Source organism: Mytilus trossulus, chromosome 9 (genome assembly GCF_036588685.1).
Source record: "Mytilus trossulus isolate FHL-02 chromosome 9, PNRI_Mtr1.1.1.hap1, whole genome shotgun sequence".
In the NCBI taxonomy this organism is placed as follows: Eukaryota; Metazoa; Mollusca; class Bivalvia; order Mytilida; family Mytilidae; genus Mytilus; species Mytilus trossulus.
The window spans coordinates 13,343,761-13,357,254 of NC_086381.1; the positions used below are offsets into that span (position 1 = coordinate 13,343,761).

The 13,494-nt window shown below is 32.0% G+C and overlaps 2 protein-coding genes across 2 annotated transcripts in view; both read left to right on the plus strand.

The window, feature by feature from the left end:
* Positions 1–13,494, plus strand: part of LOC134685160 (FAD synthase-like) — a 47,240-nt gene that overhangs the window by 21,177 nt on the left and 12,569 nt on the right. Inside the window, exon 8 of the mRNA XM_063544637.1 lies at positions 6,413–6,557. Coding sequence (XP_063400707.1) covers positions 6,413–6,557 — 145 coding nt within the window. The remainder of the gene's footprint in view (positions 1–6,412; positions 6,558–13,494) is intronic.
* Positions 8,714–11,056, plus strand: LOC134685159 (E3 ubiquitin-protein ligase TRIM36-like). The gene has a single exon (XM_063544636.1). The coding sequence runs from the start codon at positions 8,855–8,857 to the stop codon at positions 10,613–10,615; it is 1,761 nt and encodes a 586-aa protein (XP_063400706.1). The 5' UTR covers positions 8,714–8,854; the 3' UTR covers positions 10,616–11,056.

Here is a 13,494-nt window from a genome sequence, read left to right on the forward strand (position 1 = left end):
TATAAGTAAATAGAAATCTATGAAATTTAAACACAAGGTTTATAACTGTTTAAGGAAGGTTGGTATTGATTTTGGGAGTTTTGGTCCCGACAGTTAAGGAAAAAGGGGCCCAAAGGGTCCAAAATTAAATTTTGTTTGATTTCATCAAAATTGAATAATTGGGGTTCTTTAATATGCCGAATCTAACTGTGTATGTAGATTCTTAATTTTTGGTCCCGTTTTCAAATTGGTCTACATTAAGGTCCAAAGGGTCCAAAATTAAACTTAGTTTGATTTTAACAAAAATTGAAACCTTTGGGTTCTTTGATATGCTGAATATAAAAATGTACTTAGATTTTTGATTATTGGCCCAGTTTTCAAGTTGGCCCAAATCGAGGTCCAAAATTAAACATTGTTTGATTTCATCAAAAATTGAATAATTGGGGTTCTTTGATATGCCAAATCTAACTGTGTATGTAGATTCTTAATTTTTGGTCCAGTTTTAGAATTGGTCTAAATTAAAGTGCAAAGGGTCCAAAATTAAACTAAGTTTGATTTTAACAAAAATTAAATTCTTGGGCCTCTTTGATATGCTGAATCTAAACATGTACTTAGATTTTTGATTATGGGCCCAGTTTTCAAGTTGGTCCAAATCAGGATCTAAAATTATAATATTAAGTATTGTGCAATAGCAAGTCTTTTCAATTGCACAGTATTGTGCAATGGCAAGAAATATCTAATTTCACTAGATTGTGAAATAGCAAATTTTTTTTTAATTAAGAGTTATCTTTCTTTGTCCAGTATAGTAAGCAAGAAATATCTGCAAGAATTTTTTTAATTGGAGTTATCTTTCTTTGTCCAGAATCAACTTAAATCTTTGTTATATACAATATACAATGTATATTCACTTTTTACTACCAACTGATAAATTTAAATAATCTTTACCATTCAGTGATAACAAGCAGTTTTTTTACATCTTAATATTTTATGATGTATTTAAATGAGTAGTAATTGTTGCAAACTCCATTAGAATATTTTAATTGAAATTAGTTTTGGAATAAGGGAAAGGGGGATGTGATTAAAAAATTGGGTTCAATTTTTCTCCTTTGAAATTTCATAAATAAAAAGAAAATTTCTTCAAACATTTTTTTGAGAGGATTAATATTCAACAGCATAGTGAATTGCTCTAAGAGAAAACAAAAATTTTAAGTTCATTTGAATACATTCATTCTGTGTCAGAAACCTATGCTGTGTCAACTATTTAATCACAATCCAAATTTAGAGCGGAATCCAGCTTGAATGTTGTGTCCATACTTGCCCCAACCGTTCAGGGTTCAACCTCTGCGGTCGTATAAAGCTACGCCCTGCGGAGCATCTGGTTTTATTGCTGAAACTGTGTTATTTAAAGAGCAACTGTAAATTATTGAAACAATCTTCAAAATTGTGTTTTAAAATAAGTGGATAGAAGTATTTGCTCTTGCATGATCATGATGATTTATAATAAGTCAATAAAAGTCACATTATGTTTGGATGACATTTAAGAAGAAATGAATGTGATTTATTATTTTTTTAAATAAAGCCTTGGAACTGGAAACTAATTTGTTTTTTGCCAAATAAATGTATATTAACATTTTGGATATTGTTTCTAAAACTGTTCGTAAAAACCGTTCTCACGGTTGTAGAACAAATCGCAATCAAAGAAAATTTCGGGCCAATCATACCAATATTTCGGACTTTTAATTTCTATTTCAAAAAACAACGGCAGACATTATCTGTTAACAAAACTCTGTTCGTTACCGGTTAATAAGTTAAATAAGATTTTGGAGGATTGCAACACAATTTCATATAGCAGTCCTAATTATGAAATTGTTCAAATTATTATGGCATATTGTTATTCTAAATTATTTCCCAAAATTGATCGCCCTGAAGATCATAAAAAACATTTTATTAAAATTAAGTATGTCAATAAAGGCTTTGATTTTGTAAATATTGCCGGTATATTTAACGACCATTCTGTTAAAGAACAAATTCCTGGATATTTTGACAATACTGAGCTACCTCTTATTTGTTATATTTACAAGAAATCTACCCGGAAATTTGTGTTTAATTATAGTCAATTGTGTAAAGATGTTAATATCAGTGAAAATACACCTACTTTATGTTATTGCAGTAATTCCGAATATATTTATGGACCCATTTCCCATGTTATAACAGGAGATCTTAACATCGTTCAAGACCGAGAGTTAAAATCATTTCTCAGTAAAGGACCTAAATATCGTCCCCCGTCAATTATTAATTGGAATGAGTGTCGTAATATCATCCACAACTCACTCCATACTTACTGTATGAAATGGATAAAACGGGAAAAAGCTGACAAAAAATCTTTGGACTCTTTTTTTAATTCAGTAATGAAGATAGTTGATATACGTATTCAACATTTTAAAGAATATTTTACTATTAACAATAACCACAATAAACCTATTTCTCGTATCAAACATAAACTAAAAGAACTAGCCAAGGAATTTGTTTTTGTCCCGGCCGATAAAGCTGCTAATAATATTATTTTTGTTTGACGTAAATTTTACATTGAGGTTCACCAATTCACCAACATTCCAACTGACTCCATTTTCAGAAAACGAAATCTGTAACAAACATAAACTTTTAGCCACCGCTTTACAAGCAGAGCCAAATACAATGAAAGTCCCAACTATGTATTGGCTTCCGAAGCTACACAAAACCCCTTACAAATGTAGATTTATTTCGTCTTCAAGCCATTGTTCAACTACTAAATTGTCTATTATTCTTACCAGCACACTTGGTACAATTAAAAACCTTATAATAAATTGTTCAAATAAGGCCTTCGAAAATAGTGGAATAAATTACTTTTGGAGTGTCAAGAACTCGTTGGAAGTACTTGATAAATTGCATGCTTATATTGGTGATTTTGAATCTGTTCAAAGTTTTGATTTTTCTACCCTGTATACCACATTGCCTCACATTCTCATTAAGAAAAAATTCACACACCTAATTAAATAGGCATTCATAAAATCAGAATGTGAATATATATGTTCAAACTCTTTTAGGTCATTTTTTAGTAGCAATAAACAAAAAAACTATGTTAATTGGACATGCTTTGATACTATATATGCCCTTGAATTTTTACTAGATAACATTTTTGTTCGCTTTGGGGATTCCGTATATCGTCAGATTATCGGAATTCCAATGGGGACTAACTGTGCACCACTTATTGCGGACCTCTTTTTGTATTGTTACGAGTTACAATTTATGACAAAAATAAGCAAAGACCCATCAAAACAACATCTGATAAACAAATTTAATAATACTTTTAGATATTTGGATGATATTTTGGCTCTAAATAATGACGACTTCAGTATGTATATTAATGAAATTTATCCTGGTGAACTTACTTTAAATAAAGCTAATACTAACAATGACCACTGCCCTTTCCTCGATCTTGATATCTATATCACTAACGGAAAGCTGAATACTAACATTTATGATAAAAGGGATGATTTTTCATTTCCTATTGTTAATTATCCGTTTTTAGATGGTGACGTTCCCTTGTCACCTTCTTACGGTGTTTATATATATATCTCAACTTGTACGATTCGCTCGTGTATGTAACAATGTTTTAGATTTTAACGAGAGAAATTTATGTATTACTGAAAAATTATTACACCAGGGTTTTCGATATCACAAACTAGTCAAAACATTTACTAAATTTTATCATCGGTATAAAGACATCATTCGTAAATATAGCTCAACATGCAGACTTTTTATACATTCAGGTATTTCACTTCCAATTTTTTATGGAAATATTCTTTATAAAGCACAAAGGTGTCAGTATTCACCTCATAAACTTACAAAACCTTTGAATAGACTTATTAAGAAGGGATATAATTACAATACTGTTGTCAAGTCATTAAAGATTGCATATTTTGGCGTTAATATTGAGTCACTGATAAGGTCTTTGCGTCGGAACTAAACACATTTATTCTAAAAACAGTTGTTGGCATGACACGGGTTATGTTCCTCTCATATATGTTATGATGGTATGATACTAAACCCCTTACGGGAAGGATTGTGCCTGATGTTCATATGATGAAATCATAATCTTTCAGTCAGTTTAATTGAAGTCTGGAGCTGGCATGTCAGTTAACTGCTAGTAGTCTGTTGTTATTTATGTATTATTGTCATTTTGTTTATTTTCTTTGGTTACATCTTCTGACATCAGACTCGGACTTCTCTTGAACTGAATTTTAATGTGCGTATTGTTATGCTTTTACTTTTCTACACTGGTTAGAGGTATAGGGGGAGGGTTGAGATCTCACAAGCATGTTTAACCCCGCCGCATTTTTGCGCCTGTCCCAAGTCAGGAGCCTCTGGCCTTTGTTAGTCTTGTATTATTTAAATTTTAGTTTCTTGTGTACAATTTGGATATTAGTATGGCGTTCATTATCACTGAACTAGTATATATTTGTTTAGGGGCCAGCTGAAGGACGCCTCCGGGTGCGGGAATTTCTCGCTACATTGAAGACCTGTTGTGCCTTCTGCTGTTGTGTTTTTTTATTTTGGTCGGGTTGTTGTCTCTTTGACACATTCCCCATTTCCATTCTCAATTTTATATATATATAGCACTTTTAATTTTGACACAAATTGTTTTTACACAGAATAAATCATTAATATTCAGTGCTTATTTCATGCATTCTAAAAATTGCAATATGAATATGGTTACCTACATTGTTACCTTTATCAAGACATGATCACATAGCAATAGGGTTGAATTTATTTTTTCTCCATTATTTTATTAAAGTAATATTTTTCATGAAGTATTTTATGTATACAACCTTTCACATCAACATTTTCGTGATATTCAAGGTCAGATAAAGCATACAAATAATCTGGTCCATTTAAATAATCTAAGCAATCATGTTTATAACAAAAAACAGTCTATTACTAGGATTATTGTGAGGATGTGTTATATTAAAGTTGGATCCTTATAAAGTTGATTTGTCAGAAAGAAAGTTACAAATTCAATATTAATTTTTCCTGAAGTTTGTGTCCTTATAATGTGCATACCTATATCATGACTAAATGTAGCCAGTGTAAGCTTGAGTGATAGTGCATTCATGTATTACTTTCATTTGACCAGGATGTTTATTTCACACTTGATGACCTCAGATAGTAAAGTAGATGTAATAAGTCAATTTTACATCCTCAATTATTGTCAATGAATTCAAACAAAACATACTTTACCTTTCCAAATAATCTATAATTCAGTACTGGTTCATTTAATAAAAATGTACAGACTTTTTGGTAAGTTACAAATTATAGAAAAAAGCCACCTAGGATAATTTATCATTTGTTATGTCAGGTAACGTAAGGGTACCCAAATTGCACCGAGTACCCAAATTGCATCTATTTAGAAAAAATTGCAACGAAAATCTTACAAGATTTCCTAGAGACTAAACAATTTGTATTTTTATGATTTGATACTATGCACGTCTTACAACATAGGTAAACATATTTAGATATACACAAAACGTTCACAGTATTTATCAACAGATGGACTGTTTACTGAAAAAGCAAAATGTACGAAAACGTCACCATGCGACGTCATCAAAACATCATCTTTTTAAAATTAGCAAATACAATATATTGTAAGTATCCATTTTGAAAAATATTAAGAGTAAGCACGAACTAATATCCAATTGTTCAAAATATTTGAAGAAATTAAACCAAAGCTCGGTTATTAGACTTTTGACGATGTGAATTTAAGCATGGATGCAATTTGGGTACTCCTCATTACAGAATAATGGATAGTTTGGAGGTTGATTCAAACCCATTTTTTGATGACTCAATATGGATTAAAAATCAAATTGGTGTACCTACACAATAATGAAGGATAGGGCTACAAAATAAACACAGTATGGGCATTTTTTTCTTGATCATAAAAAAACGTAGGTGAAAAAACTGTCAAAATAGGTGCAATTTGGGTACCGTCACGTTATGTTGCATATTCAAAATCTAAAATATACATTTTCTAGACTTTATATGATCAGGATTTTCTGATATACAGAAAGTAAGGGAATTTCAATTTAGTTCAGGCTCTTCCCATGATTAACACTCCCGCTCACTTAAAGTAAAGCAACTCAATAGATCAGCAGAACAGAATGACTGAATTATTCTGGTTTAAGTTACCGGTATCTGGTACAGAAAGGTCATTCACAATAAATTTGATATTTTCTGACTTTGTACATTTTGTAGATCCACAGAAACTAAACAGTGCTATAATTGGCAAAAAACTTCTCAAAAAACATACTTTAATATGTGCTTCTTTTACAGTACAATTTAATAGTGCTGGGAGAGGCTTTATTAGTCTAATATATGATGTCTTTATTTGTTATTTCAGATTGTATAGTGGAGTATGATAAATCACCAATTCATCATGCTGTAGACAAAGTGTATGGGATTGTAAACTCATGTGAGAGATGTGAATATACCAATAATGTGAGAGAGGCTGTGAAAATCATAGAGGAATGTTTAGACAAATACGGGTAGGTATAATCCAATGGAACAAACTTGTATCTTCATTATTGGTGGTATACGTAGTTATACTAATGAATGTGTATGAATTCTAATCATATACACATACTATTTTTAAGGTACATGTATTTTTAACCCTCTCCCTATTTTAAAAAGCCAGAATCTGTTTGTATGCCCTATTTATGGGCATTATGTTTTCTGGTCTATGGGTCCGTTTGTCCGTGCTTTCGTTAGTTGGTGCGTTCCATCGTCCATGTGTTCGTTCCTCCGTCCCGTTTCAGGTTAAAGTTTTTTGGTCAAGTTAGTTTTTAATGAAGTTGAAGTCCATTCAACTTGAAACTTAGTAAACATGTTCCCTATGATATGATCTTTCTAATTTTAATGCCAAATTAGAGATTTTATTCCATTTTCACAGTCCACTTAACATAGAAAATGATAGTGCGGATGACGCATCTGTGTACTGGGGACACATTTTTGTTAAATTCAGTTTAATGTACTTGATACAATGTCATTAAATGTGTATAGTAACATTATTGTTTTTACAATATTTTAAGATAATACTATTTGGTTAAGATTAACATCCTACCACAATCGTATTTAGATAAAAATCTTTTCCTTAACTGGAAAACATTTTATGGTTGTACTTTTAAGTTATGACAGACTATACAAAAATAAAACTTGTAGGGTAGACTATATCATATTTCAGAATGAAGCCTGGAAATTCTGTGTTTTGCAATCATTAGATTTCCTGGCAATGTTTAGATTTAACTCATTGCCTTAAATTGTAAATATTTCTCAACTTAGCAAAGCCGTAAACTTTCATTGTGTAAGCTAATAAAAAAAATAATCAATATAATTGTAAATTTTTTATTAATTTGTGTCAATCTTTTTTATGAGTAAAATACTTGTTCAAGTGTCAGTCTGGATTTCAATAACACCCCCATTCATATTTTGTATATTTGATCCATAAACATGTTTCATGGCAAAATCATAATCCATTGATATATTAACCCTTGTCGTGCGGGGGCCATAATATTACCCAGACCACAGTTATTTGACATCAATGGCACTCCATACATTTGAAAGTCATCATAAATGCTATTTAATTTGTAGTGTGTACATGTTTCCTCAATTTGACACTATTGATTCTCATGTTTCTGACTTTTAATTTTTATTTTGAGCTCAAATACGAACTTCAAAATATGAAAGGGGTGGGCTTACCTTCAAGGTCTGAAACATGGAGTCATGAGGACTGAAACCTAGACAAACACTGTTAACACAAAGGCATATAACTACTGATCATCTTTATTATCAAAATAGGCCAAGGAAATGACTACTCCTGGTTGCAAACCCAGTTAAAGTTCAAAATCGGAAAAATCAGATTTTTTTTCAATTTTGGTGCATATGACCTTCTTTAGACTAATGAACCCAGATCAGTTTCACTCCGACCTATCAACTGTTGTGATAAAAGTTTCGCTTGGGTCCACTCCACATGTAAACTACAGTTGGATGCATCTATTAGCATCTCTCGGTCTTCCAGATCCAGAAAAAGAATTGAAAAACGTCAAAATTGACACTTTTTGCACATGAGAAATAACTTTGGGGCAAATAGCCACCCACTCTTCCCCGCCTCCTCACCTCAACCTCCACATCCCATGATCCCTTATTTTAGATTTAATACAATCAGGGTACAGCTTATTTGCATATTTTTGCAAATACTCAAAATTTAGACAATTTCTGAAAACAATTCAGCATGACAAGGGTTAACATATTCATTTATACCTCAATTATCACATATTAATTTTTTTTACATCTTAACTTGATCTTAAAAGATTAAAACAACATTTATACAAAAATATATTATTGACCCATTGACATATTACCTTTGTGAAATCTCAACTTATTGATATATTTGGTGTGTCAAAAAAGGGACCCATTCCAGCGGCACATCTGTATATACCTTCGTATATAAAAAGACCCCCCCCCCCTGTGCTATTAAGTCTTTCATTCAGTTAAAATTTGAATAAAATTTGTCATTTGTTATCTTATAAATACACTTGTAAATACACTTTTATTTCCTATGTAAGACTCATATTCAAGGAACTAAAATCTTGTGTGGGAAGCCCATGTTTTATTTATTTATTTTTTTACATGTCTGTCTATGTGTATGTATATATTTAGGTATGCAAAGTGTAAAGATTTGTGCAATAATACCGATCAATACTGATAAAAGATAAAACATATCTCAAATAATCACTTAATAGAGTCATGTTTATACAAGAAATTTAACCAGTAAACCCCCATAAAAATGGCTGCTGTGAAACAGAGTCAGTGTTCTGTCAAATGTAATCTTTGTGAAGAAGATGTTAAACTTAACTGGAAGTGTATACAGTGTGATTTTTTAATATGTGGAAAATGCAAGAAAATTCACATGAACGTAAAAAGTAACGAAAAACATACAATAATTGACATCAAGGACATAAGTCAGTTTACCGATGTTCATGATGTTAGCAGATTAGATTTTAAATCCATTATCTGTGAAGAACATCCAGATGAAGCCTGTTGTCTTTATTGTGACTCATGTGATCAGACAGTCTGTCCTGTCTGTGTTGCAAAAACTCATAAATCTCATAATCTCTTAGAAATCAAAGAAAAATATGAAGCTAAAACAGATAATCTGAACCAGGAGAAAATGAAAGTACAGAGTGAAAAGGAATACTGCAGTAATGAGAAGGAAAAATTACACTCTTTGAAATCAGATGAAAAGTCCAAGTATACTTCTGCAAGACAAGAAATCCTGACACAGGAATTGTATATGAAAGAAGAAGTTGGAAAATTTGCAAAAAATCTCTTAGACGAATTGGACAAAAGATGGGCAAAAGTTGAGAGGGAATTAGACATAGAGACCAGGAAAAAAGACCAAACTATAAAAAATTTAGATGACAGATTGAATGAGCTTAATTCCATTATCAACAATGTAAAAATATCACTGAAAAAGAAAACAAAAACTACTGAAATGCAAAACACAGAAAATGAAGTTAATCTACCATCTTCATCTCAAGTCATTACCTCTCTGCCAGATTTTGTACCAGGAAGGATAAATAAGGACCACTTCGGCACCTTGAAAGATATTGAGGCTGATGAAAATAAACCCTCAGTTAAAATTGAAGTAACAATTACAAAAGAATTTCAAACTAAACTTTCAAGAGTGTCTTATTTATGTTCATCCCACAATGATTTTCTGTGGATTGGGATCAATATGCCTACTAGGGAAAATAAAAGATCAACTCTCTTTTCTAAGAAAACAATAACATTACATAAAGTAATGCCAGAAGAAAATAAATTAAAAACACTGTGTGAACTGGATGTCCGCATTATAGACATAGCAACAACCCCATCAGATACTGTTATCTTAGTTACCGATGATGCAAAACTCATAGAAATTGACCAATCAGATAAGGTGATAGATTCTAAGTACAATGACTTTTATTATGTTGATTCATACCTTCTATTTATCTATAAACCAACTTGTATCCATTTCACAACAAGAAATACAATAGCAATTGGAGGAAGAACAAGTTCAAAAGACAGAGGAGCTGTTATTCTTATGGATATAAATGGAAAGGTTTTAGCAAAATATGAAACAGATAAAAAATCGGGACCAATTTTCACTAACCCTTTGAGGATAACCAGTACAAGCAATGGTAAGATTTGGGTTATAGATGCAGAAGATGACAACTGTGGATCCGTTGTTGTTTTAACACAAGAAAATGTCGTCCATGTGTATAGGGGCAATCTTGACATGGATACTTGCGAGAAACAATTTAATCCTCAATACATAACAACAACCCCTCTGGACAACATCATTATTACAGACACTTACAACCATATGCTACATGTGCTGAACAAAGATATACAACTACTCGCTCACTATAGTACTAGAGACATTGGAATACTCTATCCAACTTCTGTGGTATTCACCAGTGCTGGCAATGTCTATATTGGAAGTTCTTCTTCTCAACAGAATGAAAAGGCAAAACTATATAAAGTTAACTTTGTTGAATATTGAAAGTCATGAAGATTAAAGATTGTCTTTTTACTGTAAACCATATTTTAAAGTATTATCATTTGTTTGTTTCCTTTTATTATGTTAGAAATTTTAATTCACATATAATGATATGGCACATAATTTCAAAGATTGGACACAATTTGTACAACATGTCATTTTAGCTTTTCTCATCACTTGGCGTCCGTCATCCATCGTCTGTCATCTGTAGTCGCTGCTGTTCAGTTTTACAAACTCCTCTGAAACTACTAGGCTAAATTTAACAAAACGTGTCCACAATCATCATTGGGGTATTAAGTTTTAAAAAATGTATCCAGTGATCAACAAAGATGGCCGCCATGGCTAAAAATAGAAGTTAAAATAAATGAAATGTAGATTTTGGCTTATATCTCTGAAACCAAAGCATTTAGAGCAAATCTTTAAAGATGTAAAATGGTTTATCTGGTCAAGATCTATATGCTCAGAAATTTTCAGATGAATTGCACATCCTGTTATTAGGTTGCTGCGCTGTAATTGGTCATTTCAAGGAAATTTTGTCGTTTTTGGTTATTATCTTTAATATTATGATAGATAGAGATGAACTGTAAAAACAGCAATAATGTTCAGCAAAGTAAGATCTAGAAATAAGTCAACATGACCAAAAAACTCGATTGCCCCCTTGAGGTGTTATTGCCCTTTATAGTAAATTTTTAACAATTTTCACAAATTTTGTAAATTTTTATGCCCCACCTACGATAGTAGAGGGGCATTATGTTTTCTGGTTTGTATGTCCGTTCATCCGTCCATCTGTGCGTCTGTTCCCCAGGATTCAGGTTAAAGTTTTTGTTCAAGGTAGTTTTTGATAAAGTTGAAGTCCAAACAACTTTTAAACTTAGTACAACAAATGTACACAAGTTCCCCATGATATGATCTTTCTAATTTTAATGCCAAATTAAATTTTTGACCCCAATTTCATGGTCCACTGAACATAGAAAGTGATAGTGCAGGTTCAGGTTAAAGTTTTTGATCAAGGTACTTTTTGATGAAGATGAAGTTCAATGAACTTGAAACTAAGTACACATGCTCCCTTAGATATGATCTTTCTAATTTAAATGCCAAATTAGAATTTTGATCCCCATTTCACGGTCCACTGGAAAATGATAGTGTGAGTAGGGCATCCGTGTACTATGGACACATTCTTGTTGCAAGATATTTTCCACTGTAACTATACTGGGCCAAGGTCATTATAGATAGAGATAATTGTAAGCAGCAAGAATGTTCAGTAAAGTAATATCTACAAACATATCACCATCACCAAAACACAATTTTGTCATGAATCCATCTGTGTCCTTTGTTTGATATGCACATAGACCAAGGTGATCGCAACACAGGCTCTTTAGAGCCTCTAGTTGTTACAAGCTTGCACTGAATATTACTGGAGGTGAAACATGATTATGCTTCTATTTTGGCAAGAGTACTTATTGTTCAAGGTTAAGATTTTAAAATGGTAGAACCTCATGTTCTTTGGTATAGGTAGATATTTGTCTATGTCACAACTCCTTCTTTTATTATTATAAAAAATTAAAACATACATGTGGTATATAAATAAAGGCAATAGTAGCATGCTGGTCCGAGACCACAATTAATTTGTAGTGCATTTCCTTTAGAACATAAATGAAAATAAAAAAAATCCCACCTGCGCTTTCTCAATGAAATTTTTACAGTGTGTTGTACTACTTTTTGGACAAATTATATCAAAATTATAGAAAACTTCATCGCCTCTAACTCAAAATATGGACAATTATGTGTTTAGGGTGTCTAGAAATCTTTTGACAGCTTCCGAAGTGCTAATTTTTAACCTTTTTCATCTGGACCAATTAATCACTACTTTCCTGTAAAATTCTGGACCCAAATTTTTTTACAGTGTAATTTCACCCCCCTACTTACAATTTGAGGCATTAAACATGGAGAAATAAATTTGGAAGGGGTATAAAAATTAATGGGAAGTAACCCACTGTTAACACTAGGGACTATATTCGTGAACAACAAAAATCAAGGGACGACAATTGTGGTCTCAGACCTGCTGCTGTTCAAAAGTCATAAATTTTGATTGTCAAGAAGACAACTCTTCTACAGAGACCAAAGGACAGAAGTAAGCAACTGATCGCCATTAGTCTTTGAACAATGAGAATAAACCCATAAAGCATAGCAAATTTGTCTATATTTTAAATTCAAGTGGGTGTGAACTTCATGATTTTTTAATACTGGTTAGTTTACCTAGACCTATTTAGTTTTTATGGATGATACAAAAATTGTATAAAATTAGACATAAGTATAGGTCCTTTGATTATATCCCTGTTCCAGTGTGGTAAACTGAGTTTCCCTCTGTCTGTTTGCCTGTTGGTCAAACCATCTGTACCGTGGGATCACATTTAAAGATAAGCCACTAATTACATCTACAGAATATAGATATAAGAAGATGTGGTATGAGTGACTGTGTCAATGAGACAACTCTCTCATCAAAGTCACAGTTTATACAAGTAAACCATTAAAGGTCAAGGTACAGCTTCAACACAGAGCCTTGGCTCACAACAAACAGCAAGCTATAAAGCGGCCCAAAAATTACATGTGTAAAACTATGCAGACAGGAAAACCAACTGTCTTATCTATATAAAAAAACAAGAAACAAGAAACACTAATGAACCACATCAAGAAGTAACAACTACTGAACATCAGATTCCCAAATTTTTTGTCACATTTCTCATGTCAATTTCAAACAGAGTTACTTAAAATTAGTATATAGCTTTAAAGTGTGAAACATGTTCTGTTCACACCTTTTTATGGCCCCGCAATGATCGATAGTTGGCGATGCCATATAGTTTTCCCCTTGTCCGTCATTCTGT